Raw genomic sequence first — 18,421 nt, 5'->3', positions numbered from 1 at the left:
CCTAACAGCCAGCCATGGTTCTCCCCAGAATGTGCTGCTGCTATCGCGCACAGAAATCACTTTTTCCATAGCTACCAACGTAATAGATGCACTGAGACTAAAGCTGCTTTCAGGACTGCCAGCAACCAATGTAAAAGAGTAATAAAAAATGCAAGAGAGCTATATGCCCAGTCTGTTAAATCCAAGGTAGCTGATCAGCGGCTTGGTTCCCACCAGTTTTGGCAAATAACAAATAGGATCCTGAACAGAAGTGTGCGTTCTATCCCAACCATTATCAATGGACCAGAGGTCATCTCGTCAGCGTCAGACAAGGCCAAACTATTTGCAAAGAACTTTGCAGCTAATTCTACCCTATGCGATGAAGGCCATCAACTCCCCATATTTCCTCCTATAACACAGAACAAGCTAGGTAACATACAAATATCCGTGCATGAGGTCGCCAAGCTAATAAAAAACCTAGATTCCAGTAAAGCAACTGGCCCTGATGGCATCCCAATTATAGTGTTAAAAAAGCTTCAACCAGAACTTGCTCCCATACTTACGAAACTATTTAAGCGCTGCCTTAAGGAGAAGTGCTTTCCAACCCCCTGGAAGACCTCATCAGTTTGCCCTGTATTTAAGAATTCAGGTGATAAGTCATCTCCCTCTCAGTACAGACCAATAAGTCTTCTCTGTGTTATGAGTAAGTTGCTGGAATCCATATTAAATAGAGAAATAGTCAACCACCTCAGCAGGAATAACCTTCTTAGTGACACACAATATGGTTTCCGCTCTGCAAGATCTACTGCAGATGTGCTGACAGTTATATCCCACAGGATTAGTGAATCTCTTGACAAAGGCTTCCTTTCTAGGGCAATTGCTCTTGACATATCAAAGGCCTTCGACAAAGTATGGCATAAGGGTCTACTTCACAAGATTTCCAGCTACGGTATAACTGGAAATGTTTTCTCAATCATTAAATCATTTCTCTCCGATAGGCTCATAAGAGTAGTGGTAGATGGTCAAAAATCGGAGGCCTGCAATATAAATGCTGGAGTCCCTCAGGGGTCAATCCTGGGCCCAACTCTCTTCCTGATCTACATCAATGACCTCCCTAAACACATACTTAAATCATTCGTTGACATCTATGCTGATGACACGACCATCTATGGCAACATATCAAAGGCTGTAAATGACAAAGTTCTCTCTGATTCTCTCTCCTCTGATCTCGAGCGCGTGGTTCAGTGGGGGAAGATGTGGCTAGTTACCTTTAATGCATCCAAAACCAAACTCCTATCCTTACATCATCAACGCTCTGATCCCCAGCTGGCATCAATTGTGATGGACGGCTCTCGTCTGGGTGAGGCCCCGTGTTTTGACAAGCTTCTGGGTTTGACCTTTACTCCTGATCTGAAATGGAACACGTACATCAAGTCTGTTGCCAAGGTCGCTGGAAAGATGGTGGGATCCTTCTACCGCTCCAGAAGATATCTCACTACTGATGCAATTCTCTATCTATATAAAAGCCAAGTACGGCCAAGGATGGAATACTGTTGCCATATCTGGGCAGGAGCTGCCAAAAACAGCCTATCATGCCTTAACAGAGTACAAAATAGACTTTGTGGTTTAGTGGGGGATTCCCTTTTCTCTACCCTGCAACCCCTCTCCCACAGAAGAGACGTTGCAAGCCTATCCTTGTTTTATTGTTATTTTCATGGCAGGTGCTCGTCTGAACTCCAATCCCTGGTCCCCCCTCGCCAATCTTTCACGAAAAACACCCGTCTAGCTGAATCCACTGTGAAAAATTTCCCCCACTCTATATCTGTGCCTAAATCAAAACGCGGATTTCATGAACAAAGCTTCTTTCTTAGAACTGCACGCCTGTGGAACTCTGTTCCGTCTGCCTGCTTCCCTCCGGACTACAACTTGGATGTCTTCAAGTCTAATGTTAACAAATTCCTAATGAACCGCCGCCTTAAGTAAACACTTCATCAAATCTCCTCACTAACGTAATGTACTTGTAATAACCCTTATCCCTGAGTGGCTTCCGGGCCTTGATAAGTGGTGATCTCTGTGTAAAAAAAAAAAAAAAAAAAAAAAAAGAAAAAAAAAGTGTGACAAATATGTGTTAAATTAATGTGTGACAATAACAATTCCTCCACTATCCAACAACCATGAGGTCACTTGCACGGCAACTGAGAAAATTGATCTGCTTGCCTCCATCTTAGATCCCTCAAGCCACTTCCTCCCAAATTTCCCTTTGCAGACAAAAGCCACATTTGTAGATCTGAAAATCATCTCATATCCGTGATATCATAAAAATAAACCTAGACACCTCCAAGGCATGCGGGTCTGATCTCATCCCTGTCATACAAATTAAGAAATGCTCCACTGAGCTAGCTCTTGTCCTCTACAACAAATGCCTAGTTGAGTCTTGCTTCCCTGATAGCTTGCAAATTTCCTGTGTTATACCAATATTCAAAGATTCTGATGAAAAAACCGACCTGTTCAATTATTGTCCTGCCATTCTCCTCCTCTTCTTTGCTAAAAGTTTTGTTTCTTTAATCAATCAAACACTTGTCCATCATCTTGTAAATGCGAAGCTTCTTTCTAACCAACAGTATGGATTTAGGTAAGCTGTTCTACTGCAGATATTTTAACTGTCAGCTGCTTTGAACGCATATACCATGTACTGGATAAAGTAGGGGAAGCTTGAGTTGTAGACCTTAATATATCCAAATCCTTTAACAAGGTTTGGCATGAAGGGTTTCCCACAAAAATGAAATCCTATGGTATTTCTGTGGGAATACATAACAAAATCAGATCCTTCCTAGACAAGAGAAAAATCCAGGTTGTCCTCAATGGATGTACTTCTTAAACAACATGATATTAATGCAGGTGTGTCTCAAGGGTTAATCCTTTGACCTTTATTATTCCTGATATTCATAAATGACAAATACTGATCCTCATCTCAAAAATTCTGAAACATTATATTGTTCTAATGTTGGATGTTATTTGAAAAGAATTGGAATTTAGAACAGAATAAGTAATTTTATTCGAATGGGGGGGGGGGATATTGAAATCGTCTCATCACTAGTTCTCATCATTTTGCTAAATAGTGTTAGGAAGGCTTATAAAATGTTTTCCAAAGAAAATTTGTAGAATTTCAGGCTATGCAAATTGTTGAAAGCTTGCAAGGAATGTTGAACCAAAACAGGTTAATGACGACCTTGTTTAATATTTTATTTGTTATTATTTTTCAGTTGAAACAAAAAGAAATTACTTACATGAAAGTTTTGGCAGAAGAATGGAAGAAAAGAGACAAAGAACGAGAAATTGTTTTGAAAAAAAAGGTTTCAATCCATTTCTTTCTATTTTTTTATACTGTTAATAATTGTTTTTTTTCTTTTAATAATTGTTTTTTTTCTTTTAATAATTGTTTTTTTCTTTTCTTTTAATAATTGTTTTTTTCTTTTAATAATTGTTTTTTTTCTTTTAATAATTGTTTTTTTTCTTTTAATAATTGTTTTTTTTCTTTAAAACTTGTTTGTCTATCAGCCATGTTTAAACCAGTTTGCAAATGTGTGTTTTCATTTTCAATTCTAAATATTCACACTCGAAGTTAATGCATCCATTGACCCAATGGATACGGTTGTAGTTTATGGGATTCACTACGCAGCGTTCAAATCTATTGTCGACATTTATGCACTATTATTGTGAAGAAAAGTATGAATCCATCCTCCTCTCCAGCTCTATGTAAAATAACACCTTAATAAACTGAAAATTTGAAAATCTATAATATTATGCTTGTTCCTTCCTTAGTTAGTCTGTATGTTATGCTTTGAAAAGGTCCAAATACAATTTTTGAAAGTCACAGTTTCAAAAAGGGCCAATTTTCATGAATTTGGCCTTAAAAAGGCCAGTCTGGCAACCCTGGCCAAAAATATGAGTTATCTCACTTGATGTAGCCTTGTTTCTGAATATTGTAATAATATATAATCATTGTTGTAATGGTGTGAGAAAAAAAAACTCATAATAATTTTTATGTACAGTGGTTTTCATTAAAGAAAATAATCAATGAAACGTTATGTAAAAAAGGCAACATTTGAAAGAAACAGGGCAAAAAAAAATTGTTTGCCAAGAGGTGTTGGTCTGAAGGAGTAAATTAAAGATTGGCTCTTACAATGTAATTTTATTTTATTTGTATTGAACTATGTAGCACAATATTACTTTCTGAGTATTTATTAGTACTTATTTATTTATCTCATTTGGATCAGTTATATATTTAAAATATGAACTGAGGTAGGTAGTAAGGTCAAACTCTCCGTTAAGTAAAGCAATTTTTCTATTCATATAACTTTTGAAATCCATTTGTCTTAATATTGCAAACATTTTTTTTTTCTTATTTCAGCTTTGATTTAAACTCTGAACATTTTTTACTGTACTTATCTTGTAGTTTTTTTTTTTTTGTTTTTAAGTCTTTTTTTGTCAAATATGCTATTATTAGGCAATACTGTTTTCTTATATTTAAAATGAAAAAAAAAAAAAAAAGAAAAGAAGTCACCCGTGAAAACGAAAATTTTCCATATTAAAACTTGCACTATTATCTAAACTCAGAAAAACGCAGCTTTTTCTCTGCAGTATAGATTATTTTTAACTAGTCTAAACTTAATACTTAACCCAAGCTGTATTACTCTTAACCAGTTTTTAAATGAGTGCTTCAAATCTAAATTAATACAAAACAATCCGACTTCACAAATTGATAAAAGTTCCATTATCGTATTTTAATTATAAGGTAAAGCTAGAAGAAGCTCGAACATTCTAACTCGATGTAGATGAAGCCAAAAACATCCACGCATTATTAATGGAGGGGGGGGGGAGACTGTTTTCAAATATTGTCCTAAATTGGGAATGGAGCAATGGACTTATATTAAGTAGATATTAATAAGTTCCTCTTACCTTTTTTTTTTTTTTTTTAAATTGGAGAGTAGATGATGCACTGGATGTGTTATCGGCAGCTCCAGTAACTCTCGCTTCTCCTTTTCTGTCCCTCAGTCCTCATTTCCAATGAGTGATTTTTCTGACAAAGGGTGAAGAAAAAGCTGCTTTCCAGGTCGGTAGTACTTTGTGAACAGTAGCCTGAGATGTCGGAAAATTTCTGTTTCTATGTCTATCCTTGTGGTGATGTCACTAGTAAGGGTGCTGGAGGTAAACGTTTCATCTGGACTGACGTTACCCGCCTGATAGTCAGGGACCTGAACCTTAGATTAACCACTAAGGAGGCTATCCTATCAGCAGTACTGGGGCTGCTGTATTGCCATTTGGTGAATGGATTCTGGACCATGCAGTAGTTTCTGGGTAATTGTTACGGCTTTACCTTATGTGCTACAAAAAAAAAAAATTTCCTGTCTTTTTCTCTCTTACTTTCCCTCTCTGTCCTACTCTAACCAAGTCTGTCGACCTGTTCCACAAATCCCAAATCCTCAACATGAAATATTTCCAGAAAAAAACATGAATAAACCCAGAACTCCATCCTCCAACGTAGACCCCTACTATCATGTTTCCTGCTCCAACATCAGGGGTCTACGTTCCAACCTTCCAGAGGTTGGAACCCAATTACAGGAGACAAAACCGGACATATTTTTCCTAAGCAAAACTGGCATGGGGGCCAACCACTTCCCTAGATGAGTTCATGATTAAAGGATACTCTAACTTAACATCTAATCATATTTATAAAAATGAACTAATTTTAAACCATTTTATAATTTTGATTCTGGTTTTTGTTTTCAATTTTAAGAAAATACACATTGCGCACATCGAATAAAAAAAACTTTTGAACATAATAAATTCTCATTCCGAACCCAATCTGTGTTAGTGGCCGCATCAAAACGTGTAAATAGTTGAATATTCTAAAAGGCTAGTTATATAAAGGAAAATCAACTTATTGAATTGCTTTAAAAATTGAATTGTTTTATATTTGGATATCTGATTTTTTTTTTTTTTTTTTTTTGTGTTCTCCAGTCTTTGAAATTTAAAAACTATGCATTAAAGAAAAATTTCCCAAAATAATAAATTCCCGCTCTGGGCTCAATGTGATTGGAGGGAGGAAACCTTCTCAACCACCAATTAACATGACTAACAGTATGCTACCTGACAGCTCTTTACTTAAAATTCACAGGCAACATGAATTAGAAGAAATATATTGAAGACCTTGCCAAGGCTACTTGCAAAGAAGGTGGGCTCTCTCTACCATACTAAAAAACGATTCACATTTGACAGTATCCTGTATCTTTACAAAGCCACAGTTTGTCGATGCATGGAGTAATGTTGCCACATCTGGGCTGGTGTGTCCACCACTAGTCTGTCCCTCTTAAACAGGGTCAAAAATAGTCTTCAACCTAACAAGTACTGAACTATTAAACAAGTTCCAACCCCTGTTCCATCAACGCAATGTGGCTGTTTTACTGGAAACTTTAATGGAATGTGTTCTGATAAACTCATAGCACGTGTCCCCCCTTGATGTAAATACTCCCAAGTAACCTGACAAGCAGCAAAATCCCACCTCTTCACTCAATCTTTTTCATTCCTCTCATAATATTTTTCAATATATCCATCCCATTAACCCCTATCTTCAAGTGACGTTTAGCTTTGGTAAATGCTGATTCATTGATATAAAAAAGTGTTTTATGTACAGCAAGACTGATTTTTTTTCTTTTTGTTTTCTTAATATTTGCCAATTTTTATTTTAAAAAAAAAATTTTTTTTTAGTTATCCGAATACAATCAATTAGAGGAACAATTGAATAAAGCGTTGAAAAGCTTAGAAAAACGAGAAAGGGAATTAACAGCCAAAGAGAAAGAGGTAAGGCAATTTCTTTGCATCAAGACTATTTGACAACCTTTTTTTCACAAGAAATACAAATTATTTTTGTAATTTACTATTAATTGTATATTTATTGAAACCAAAAATGTGATAGCATAAAATAAAAGAAAAATTAAAATATCCTATTTAAAAATTTATGAAATTAAATCTGCTGGAATGCATTTTGTTTTTTTTATAAACATATAGGCGATTTTAATCTTTTGTTAATTTTTGAAAGAAAGAAGAATATGTTTGTATTTATTCGGACCAATGTTCTCATCTTGAGTAGTATTCACACAACGTTTTGGCCGATGTAACCTCCAACTTTCTTCAGACGTAACTTATCAAACTTTGGAATCTTTCTGCTAAAGTTGAGAATCTGAATGGAACCCTGTATTTAATCCATGAGGGTAGCATATTCTTGTTCTGTCAGCCATGATGGGGTAGAGATCTTAAGTAATTCACAATTTTATTTTTAGTATTGTGCACACTGAGAATTTAACCTTCAACCATCAGAAGAATTTCATTTAGAATTGAATTTATGATCTGCAAGGACCCCTGGCGTAATGGATAAAGTACTAAGTAATTAATTTCTAAGTGACACTTTTCTGGAGGTTGAAGGTTCAATCCTTAATTTAGGTGATAATAAAAATACAATTGCAAATAAGAATTTTACTTGGTTATGGCTGACGAAATGAGAGCATGCTTACCTCCGTGGATTAAATAAATGGTTCCATTTAAAATTCTGTGCAGATTCCAGAGTTCAACAAAATACACTTGAAGAAGGTCAGAGGTTACATCAGCCGAAACGTTGTGAAAATAACATTCAAGATGAGAACAGTCGTCAGAATAATCCAAATTATCAATCCTCATCTCAAAAATTCGGAAACATAAGAATAATTTTCATTGACTAAAATGCATAAAAATTACAAGAGTTTCTGTTTGAAAATCCACACCAAAAATTAAACAATTAAAATAAAACAAATTGCATGTTTTTCATGGAGGAGTGGTTATAAAAATGCACTAAAATGTTTAATCATTGCAGGTTGTTCATCTCCGAAATGACCATGAACGAGAGTATGAACGCAAAATGGCCGAAATGAAGGAAGCTTCTCATCGCATGCAAGAAGAGTGCGAACATCGCGTTCAGTTAGAAAAGTAAGTTTTTGAATAGACGAAATATTAAACATAAAAATGCCTTCCTCCTCCATTAAAAGAATGGCGTGTGGGGATGATGAGGACCATCTTCTTGTTGTAAGGTTATGGTATAATAATATTAACTATTACTAATCAACTAATTAAGCATAATTTTGATGCTTCTTTAGTATTAGTCACAGTTGAAAATTGTATTTTAACTAAAAACCACTTCCGTGTCATGCTGAAATAAGTAAAGTAACCAAAAATATGATAAAAATAGAAGATTAATTATGAGTAAAAATCAGTTTATCGTATTACGTTGTTCATTTTTACTTGAATGAAAATGTGACTTAAATCACCTGCTTTACGGGAACTTTTGGTACTTCCACACTTCTTAATGGTGGCTCGAGAAAATATAAGACTAATGGATATTTTTGATAAAAAGTTCTATGTGATATTCTTTCATTGTAACAACCGACAAGACAGCTAAGATGACTTTCATGATCACGACTGTGTTCACGTCTCGAAGTTGATGAGTTGGTTGGATATAGTCATACTAAGGAGTTGGTAAAAAAACTAAAAACATGTCTATGGATATTAATATTTATATGATTGTTTCTGTAAATATAAAAGATTTTTTTTTTTATTCCTCTCTTCAGTGGTTTTGTATTAGAAAAATTTTGGCCTTCTTTACTATTAGTCACAATTGAAAATTGCATTTCATATAAAAAAACACTTGGATGTATTTATGTTTCATGCTGAAATAAGTAAAATAACCGAAAGTTAGAAAAAAAGTATCGAGTAGAAAATTGTGTAGAACTTTTTATTAAAAAATAAAAACCATTCTTATATTTTTTTAATCTGCCATTGATAATAGTTGTTGTGAAGCAGGGGAGATAATTCATTGTTTTATATAAATAGTCCAGCAGGTTGGGGGTCGGAGACGAGGTGGGGCCAATGAGAGAAAGGTACAAAGTCGTAGCACTCCTTCTGAAGGCAAACTTGGGTCTCTGGACTTGTGGACCGGTCCGCAGATTGCACCAGAGAATCACCACACTCTTTAGCACATCCAGATACACTTTGGTGTTGACTTTCAAACTAACTTTGAGGATGTGAGGTGGCATGATGTGGCCCTCACTTGAAACCACATCAAAGACCATAACTGTGGCTGGAAACTTTGTTTTCATCATCCTGGGCATGTCGTCCAGTGTTGAAACGTCTGGATTTGTATTTTGAGGGTGCTGGCAATGTGTTGCGTAGTTATTCTTATAAGGGGTAACGTCGTGTGTTCGTCTAGTTGTTCTGTCTATTTGTTGTATCTTCATATTTAATTGTTCGTATGCTTTTGTGTGTGTGTGTGGTACATGTATTATTTGGACATACCTTCAGGCATCGTCGATGTTGATCCATCTGAATTCATCTCGTGTATTGGAGGGGAGATGGGAACCTGTTTGGACGAAGATTCAATCACTCCAAAACGATGAATTGGTTTTATAGTTTTTATTCACTTCCAGATGTCGACCACAGAAGGATGGAAGTGAATCTCTGGCCTGCGTGGTTTCTTCTTAGTCTCATTTCCACACACGTCAGCACCCCCCCCCCCAGTGGACAGTAAAGGGGAGGAGACGACTGTTAAGCCGTCCATCATCTTCTCTGTCGAAACCCAATCTCATTGATTCAGCTAACCTGATCACATGACACACGCAATCCGATCAGCTGACCCTCACTTCCTGTAAACGTGTCTACAATATAATTTACTCACCTCCCTCCCTCTCTCTCTCGATCCATTTTCTAATAAATGGTCCTGTTGTTATAACTTGGATTGGTAGAAAGCACGAGTTTTACAGCGGTGCATCTCCAATCTCGCTCATTGGACATTGTGTCACGTTCACACATGAGAGAAGGTTTGTATACAACTAGTAAATGGTCTGCAACAAAAAAAAGAAAAACAGTTTTTATCAAGCGGCAATTGATTCATGTCGTCTTTTCGATGGAGACGATTTTACTTTTCCACCCTGTACTTTCATGAATGTATATTTATTCTATACATTTAAAGAAAAAACTTTTATTTTTATAATCTCATAAGCATATATTTCTTATTAAATTTCAAATAAAATAAAAACTTGTATTTTTTAATTTTGTAATTAAAAGTGCAAATATAATTATTTTTATCTTTATAATTTTGTTAGTTTTATTGTTTACTTATGTATAATAATGTCTTTTTCTTATATTTTATTTCAATAAATCACTTCACAATAGAAAAATACTGAATAACAATAAAAGTGAAGGAACTGATTTGCCTTGTCACTGCTTTCAGTAGTGCTATGCTGGAAGTTAGAGAGTATGTTAGCTGACTATAACCCATCTTTCCTTCTTTTTTTATAATGTACTTTGTTAAGCAAATCTCCTTAATAATGTGATGATATTTTTTGTATTTTCCAGCAGACTGATACTAACATTTATTCAAAAAGGTGCCACTCCTATCATAATAATACTATTTATTCGAATATATTTGTGATGCGCAGAAAAATAGAAAGGACAAACCAAAGATTAGACATTTGGATCAAAGAGTATTTAACAACAAAAATCTTTAATGATAACTTTTGTTCTACCGACTTTATATAAACAATATATACAGGTAGTTCAATATAGACTTCGTAGCCTCGTAGGAGATGTCCTTTTCTCTTCCTTGCAACAGAAGAGATGTTGCGAGTTTGTCTCTGATGTATCGTTATTTTCATGGAAGGTGTTCAACTGAGCTACAATCTATGGTCCCCCCTCGCCAAACTTTCACAAGAAACACTCGTCTAGCTGTACACACTATCAATAATTCCCCCCACTCTTTATCTGTGCCTAAACCTAAACGTAGATTCCATGAACAAAGCTTCTTTCTTAGAACTGCACGCCTGTGGAATTGTCTTCCGTTTTCCTGCTTTCCGGCTGACTACAATATGGTTGTGTTCAAGTCTAACGTAAATAAGTTCTTGATGAGCCGTTCTATATAAGTTATCAAATTTACCAAATTTTCATTACTAATGATTACTATATTGTCCAATGTCTACTGTATACTCTTTAACCCTTATCCTTGAGTGGCCTCTTGGCCTTGATAAGTGGTGATGCCTATGTAAAAAAAAAAAAAAAAAAAGGTCTTCAGTTGCAGAACACCTTATAAATAATCATGAATGTCTAAAATAAATTCAATGTAGAACCATTCTCAATACTAAGTATATACCCTCACTTTATCATTTTTTTACCTTGTCCAAACAACCTTCTCTCCGTAAACAGAAAGAGATTTTGTATATTCAAGTTGAAGCAAGACGTCTTTCTGTTTACGGAGGGAAGAGCCCCGACAAGGCGTGATTACATTAAAACATTGGCTGATTTTTGTAGACCCTTCGTAATGTTTATATAATTTTATTTATAAAGACTCTACTCACTATTCATCTCGTGATGCTGTTGTTGCTATAGCAATATTGCTATACTACATTGTGTGCGAGAGAGTAATAATTAAAACGTATATCAACAAGTATATGGAACCAGATCATAATGTGTATAGATGGTAACTAATCAAGCTATAGAAGATCTCTCATGCTTGAGAGAAAGAGGGATAAATAAAGACTTGGCCAGAAATAGGATAATTGGACATTTAATGTTTTAAAGCTGTCCAATACATGGCATCATGTAGAACGGATGTTAAGCAGAATATGATCATCTCACTAAACGTTTTTGGTGAAATTTAAAATTAAAATTTTTTTATTTCAGAATAAAAGTATCTGAAATGGAAGGATCCATCTTGAAATACAAGCAAGAGGTAAGAAATGTGAACTTGGAAAATTGAATATAACAAATGATTATTTAGCAAAAATAATAAATTTTAATTTTTTTTTTTTTAAATTTAAAAATGGTGAAGCCATTTGAAGAGGTTGGATTTCCATTAAAGTGAACTTTGTCGAATGTGATGCTACATGCTTGGATGGTATTACTAGAACATTCGGTTCTCATCCAGAATTCCTCCTACCCTACGTTAAAAAACAAAAAAATAAAGAACAATCTGTATGATGTACATACCCATGACAAAATGAAAAGGTCATATTCTAAAAATCATGTAAATTGATCAAATAGTTTTAGTTTCTTTTAAATAAGAAAATTAAATATAAAATTTTATGAGTAACCAAAGAACGTCTGTCTTATCTGCCGTTTTGAAAACAATCTAAAAAAAAGGAGATAACTCAATAATTCCAACTTATGAGATTTATGTTGTAATGCTTATGAATTCCCATTAATCGCTTAAAATTAAAAAAAATATTTTTTAATAAAAATAAAACGATTTGATCAATTTATATGATATTTGGAATATGATATTCTTATTTTCTCACAGGTATGTACATTATACAGATTTTTCTTTTTCTTTTTTTTTTTTTTTATATAGGAGGAATTCTGGATAAGAACCAAAAATTATTTTCTGACATGCTACTTTATATGATTCTTACATGCTTTGTATATAATTCTCAAAATTTTACCGCCTGATAAAAACTTGAAGACAAGTTTAAAAGATACTGAACAGCCAAAATGGAGAAAACATTTAAATAAAAAATTTAAAAAAAAAAAAATGGAAAGTTTGACATTTGTTTTTGAATGATGTTCTCGATATTACACATTTCATATTATTTGGATTCTTCAAACTACTGTTCTCGTCTTCAGTGTTATCTTCACAATGTTTCCATTAATGAAACTTCCGAGCTTATTTATGTGTATCTTGTTGAACTCGGAAATCTCCACAGAATTTCAAATGGAACCCTTTATTTAATCCACAGCATGCTCGTCTCATCAGCCATGACAGAGTCAGAAGTAATTTGCAATCGTATTGTAAGTGTTGCCTGCACTTAGGATTGAACCTTTAACCTCTAGAAGAGGGCAACTTTACAACAAAATTTTACCAAGTACTTTATCTATTATATGGACAATTCTAGTATGAATTTCAAGAACCTTAAACCTATTTTTGCTTTTAGACGTACAATTTTACTACTTATGATTATATATCACTATTTATTACTGCATATTATTGATGCCTCCGTTCAGTCTCGAAAGATAAAGGATACTCCCTTGTAGGAGCAGCTTTGCATGTAATTGTAAGGCAAGGGTTTCGCAATACCCAACCACACCTCTACTGAATCGGCATTGTTTGAGTGCAGTCGCAAGGAGAAGTCCAGGATGACTGGAAACAATGTTAAGATAAGCGGAGAGCACATACAGCACCTGGAAGTCCCAAATAGTCAGCCATTTAGTACTGACCAAGTTCAATGGTGCTTTACTACATATTATTATTAATATAATTTTCATAGTTTTTTAAAATTAAGTTGGCTGAGGAATTGAAATAAAAAACTCAATCCTCATCTCAAAATTCAGAAATGTAATTCGCCATTTTTTTCTGAACTTTTTAACAATTTGTGAATTTTTGTTTCCCTTTTTTTGATCAAAATATTTTTTTGTTTTCTTTTCTTCAATTAGTTGATTGATGCTGATAAGAAATATGCGGGTCTTGAGAAAGAAATGTCCATTTTCAAAGAACAGCAGAATTCCAAACCAGAAGTTTGTCTTCAATCCGAGATCAATATGCTGACTCTAAAAAAGGTGACTCTTCTTTCAAACAAAAAATCCTTCTCACCAATAAAAACCGCATTTCTTTCTTCTGCGCAAAATTATTTATTAGATTTTATTTTCTCAAATTTTTTTTACTCTTACTTTTTAATCATGAATATTATATATATATTTGTGCGCACTTTTTTTGTAATGTTTTTTTTTTTTTAATACATGCGGCGTCCTGTGTTGCAATAACGTGTTTCAACTAGTTGTCAATCGTTCTGTACCCATCTTTCTCTTAAAAAACTTCACAAACTCTTGAAGTTGATGCAAGTCAGAAACTTGGATAATTGACTGATCGGCAATTTCTCTTTGCTGTCGTCTTGAGATGCCATACTCTTGATTTCAACTACGAGTGAGCGATTTTGTTATCTGACTTTGTAAGCTGAAATATACAAAAACGACAGAGACACTTTTGTCTTTAACAAAAAGTATACTTTATTATACTGTAACTAACAGAATGAATACATTGCTTAACTAAAATATAATCTTAAAACTTTATCTATAACATTCCTCCTTGTTCAATTCTATTTCTTTCACGTCAGAATTATCTTGTTCAAAAATACTGTTGTCACCCGATTAGTTTAAGCAAATCAGATGCCCTTTGAACCAGGTCCAACGCAATCAGATAACTTTTGATCAAATGCCAAACTTTTGGAAGTTTTATTTTCCTATTACTTTACATTTTTCATTTTCCAAATATCTATGTGACTCATGGGCGCAGACTCCTCTTAAAACTTAAAATACGTATATCCGATTTTAATGAAATTTATCCGTATGCATAAGGTACTAATTCAGAAAATTATAGAAAATTTTAGCTTCTGGCTACAATAGGGTAAAACAGGATGATGAGAACACTAAAAACCTTCAAAAAGTAATCAGGTGTAAATGTGTGTGGTGAAAACGCACATAGTTGTCATTCTCATTCAATCTTGAACACGTTTTCCTAATTTTTATTAATGAAACTGTTTGTCAATATGTGACACCAATTATGTGCCAAATAGTTTTTGAATAAAAAAAGCTAGTGTTGGGACGAGGAATCGATAAAATCGGAACTTTTGGGGGTATCGGAATCGGAAAAATTTATGCATATTTTCCGATGCAAAAAACGATTCTTTTAATTGTCTTTTCATTTGATTTTGTTTAAAGCAAAACCTTTCACTACTGGTAACAATAATAAAATAATATTTATTGATTTTAAACTATGAGTAAAACTAAAATCTATAACCCCCCCACCCCCGACACACACACAAGTGTGTTTTTATGTTTGAGAAAATATGTGCACATTTAACATGTTTTTTATGGTAATCTGGAAAAATGACAACGTTAGAGTTAAATATTTAGAGATTTATAAAGAATCAGAATCAGAAATTTCGTGCGGAATCAGTAATTTTATCTGGAATCAGGAAAAATATTAGAATCGTCCCATCACTAAAAAAAAACCCCTCAGATCAATAAGCTTTTAAGGAACCCGAATAATTGATCTAAATGAAAGAACCAACCTCAGTTGGTCAACCAGTTTCTTCAGGTTGACTTGAATCTCCCACCCCTTTATTTCTCAAGATAACTCTTTCTCTAGATTAAAAATCGAGCTTGTGCCAAAAAGAAATCAGCTGTTTATTATCCGTTAGCTTATATAACGTATGCAGGTCAAATGGAAGAAACTGGTGTCCACCTGAAGTTATTCCGTTCGTTTAGCTCATTTGCTGGAATCTTTAAAAACTAATTGATATAAAAAAGAAAAAAATCTAAAACTTTTATCTTGAACTATTGAAGTTCGGAAAACCAAAGATGAAAATGTATATGATGATTTTTTTGATTTGTAATTTTTGTGACATAAACCGTGAAAAAGGTTTTGCTTCTGAATGCTCTGCAGAAGTATGAAAAAAAAAACCCCCAACCTTGATACTTTAAGTATTATTCAAATTGTTTTTTTTTTTTATGTAAGGAGCTAAAAAAAAATTTCAATTCAAGGTCAAAACTAGCCACCAATAAGTGTTAGACAAACCCAGAAAATAGCAATTCTTCTCCCTTTGTCAGAAACATCGTTCATACACTTGGTAGTAATTTTTTATATAGATTTTATAAAAAAGTTTACTTATTTTTTACAAATAAGTTTGTATATTTTATTTTATAAAGTTTCAAATCGGTGTTGCTATTTATTTGATTCCTCCATAAGAGGCACTCTGTATTTGAACAAAAAAATAAATTCTCAGTCTGGAAGAATTTCTTCACCGATTGAAAATAGGTAAGATCATGGCCTACTTTAATAATATGTATAGTAGGCCACGGTAAAATGAAGTTTAGTATCAGAGTAGATAATACACTTTGAAATATTTTTTTGCAGAGAATATAAAATGATACATTTTAAACAAATTGGGCACAAGGCCATTAAAAAATGTGAGGAAAATTGATGTCTTCAGTCATCCGTGATCAAAATTACTAAAAGAAATTCTTACTCTTAACTAGAATTATCAGGGACCATAATACCGCATTTACTCCAACCGTCCTACTTAAAAATTTCCAAAATGGTTAAAAAATGTTGGTACTTAATGCAAAATAGGAACCATGCTATTAAAAAAAAAAATTTTTTTTATAGGATTTTATAGTTGTCTCCAAGTCCAATGTAAACAAGTTCTTGTTGAGCCATCCCCCTTAAATAATCAAAATATACCCAATTTCCACCACTAACAGTTACTATCGTCACTCATTAACCCTTATCGTTGAGTGGCCCTCGAGCCTTGATAAGTGGTGACTCTCTTATAAAAAAGAAAAAAGTTTTACTGTTGTTTATTAAATTGTTAGGTAAAAATACAGACTAGTTTACAAAACGCCCTCCCCTCCCATGTTAAGAATGAATTTATAACTATTTCAGCACGTCCCTATTCTGCATAAGGACTAATATTTTATTGTTCATGAATATATGTCTTTATATACTACTCTTTGATCTTAGCAAAAAGGTCAAGATGATATCGTTCTTACAAATAGTGGTGTTTTGTGTTCAGGTTGAATTAGAGAGAAAACTTGAGAATATGACGAGATCCAAAAGCCATTATAAAGAGCAGTGGGGTCGAGCGTTGAAAGAGCTGGCGAGATTGAAACAGCGAGAACAGGCGACGGCCAAAGCACAGTTAAAACGAGAGAAAGAGCAGTTGGAGGAGATGAGGTTACGATACATTGCAAACGAGGAGAAAGAAATCCTGAAAAATGACCAGAAAGAATTGGAAGAAATCAAAAATGAACTAAACAGGTAATTATTTAATGTGTCTCTGTATTTCTTGTTTCTACGTGACTTTGGGATTATTATTTTTATTTTACTATTAATTATTTATTGAAATAAAAAACATGAAATATAAAATATGAAAACAAACTCTTAAAAAATCCTGTTTACAATAAAATAATTTAGCAGGTCAAAAGTTCATTACTGTGTAACAAAACAAGAGAATGCACTCTTATTATTTTCTTATTTTTTTTTTTGACTCTTCTCTAGAGAATAAGTATATGTGCAGTTTCACCCTCTCTGCGGTCGTTACATAATCAGCCTACCTCTGGTGCGAGGATACTGGCTTCTTGACCTAAAATGCATCAAACATTGATGTTATTGTTCTTTTTTTCTCTTCCCCTTTGTAAAACTCAATCATGTTCTGCAAAGTCAAAAACAAAAACAATTTTCCTCTCCAAAGCAACCAAACCAAACACCATAAATAAATATTTGAATATATAAAGAGTTTGGAGCATGAAATCTTTTTCAAAGATTACTGGATTTGGCATTAAATAACACCAAACATGTTGATATGCTGCACAGCAAAACAACTAAATATTTGAAGATATAAAGAACTTGAAGCATAAAAACTGTTTCAAAATTTTTCACGTTTTTTTATTTGCAGATTACGCTTAGCGGAAGAGCAGAAGCAGCAGCAGCAGCAGCAGCAGCAAGTAGATATGGTATCTAAAGGCAACCTCACAAACCGTAGCCCTCGTTTGTATCAAGTGCCTGTTAGTAGCCAAGATGCACATATCACAAGACTGGTGGAAGAACGAGATATTCTATTGCGGACAGGAGTATACACTTCCCAAGACAGGATTATAGTAGACCTTGACCATCAAATAAAAGAAGCAATTGCTCAAAGACAGAGCTAACCTCCCCTTCCTACTCTCTCTTTTGCCCATTTCAAGACATAATGGCATTTTAAGTTCTGAACCTTCATTTCTCTGTACACACATACATACACACACACGTGTGTGTATGTGTATGTGAAATAGAAAAGTGGACAAACGACAAAATATAAAAGACAAAATCACATTTAAAAAAAAAAACTTAAATTATATTATGAGGAGGATATTTGATGCTGCTGCATGTATAATGTCGAAATTAGTAAAAGTTCCAAAAATTAGGAAAAATGATCGAATAGATCTGCTAGAACTATTTTTTACAAAAAAACAAAAAATAGATATCAACTATTTTCTATTTTTAAATTGCAAATGTTAATATTTTGTTCAAATCAAAGATTGCAGTTATCTCCCCTGAATTTGAAGAAGTTTTCAACATTAACAAAAAAAATAAAGCAAGATTTCAATTTTTACTTGTAATTATTTTTCTACTCGGTCACTTTTTTTTATAATTTTTGGATTTTTATTAATTTTGATATAACACATAAGTATGTAATAGTGTTTTTATCTAAAATGTGTTTATTATACTGCATGAGCATCAGGAATTTTGCCTATTCTATGATCATTCACTGACTTCCCTTTTCTCCCTCATATAGTTGAGCGACCTCTAACCCAACTGAATTATTATGTTCAT

General features: G+C 33.6%; 1 protein-coding gene across 1 annotated transcript in view; it reads left to right on the top strand.

The window, feature by feature from the left end:
• The window catches only part of LOC145249457 (centrosomal protein of 120 kDa-like), a 76,372-nt gene extending 58,190 nt beyond the window's left edge, over window positions 1–18,182 (top strand). The window contains exons 16-22 of the mRNA XM_080111023.1: window positions 3,243–3,332; window positions 6,748–6,840; window positions 7,886–7,998; window positions 11,740–11,788; window positions 13,486–13,608; window positions 16,623–16,867; window positions 17,505–18,182. Of these exons, the coding sequence (XP_079967149.1) occupies window positions 3,243–3,332; window positions 6,748–6,840; window positions 7,886–7,998; window positions 11,740–11,788; window positions 13,486–13,608; window positions 16,623–16,867; window positions 17,505–17,757 (966 nt within the window). The 3' untranslated portion in view covers window positions 17,758–18,182. The remainder of the gene's footprint in view (window positions 1–3,242; window positions 3,333–6,747; window positions 6,841–7,885; window positions 7,999–11,739; window positions 11,789–13,485; window positions 13,609–16,622; window positions 16,868–17,504) is intronic.
• The last annotated feature ends 239 nt before the right edge of the window (window positions 18,183–18,421 follow it).

This window comes from Euprymna scolopes, chromosome 28 (assembly GCF_053919585.1).
Source record: "Euprymna scolopes isolate OS-2025 chromosome 28, ASM5391958v1, whole genome shotgun sequence".
In the NCBI taxonomy this organism is placed as follows: domain Eukaryota; kingdom Metazoa; phylum Mollusca; class Cephalopoda; order Sepiida; family Sepiolidae; genus Euprymna; species Euprymna scolopes.
Note: the sequence above shows the minus strand (reverse complement) of the source record. Positions and strands in the feature narration are given on the sequence as shown.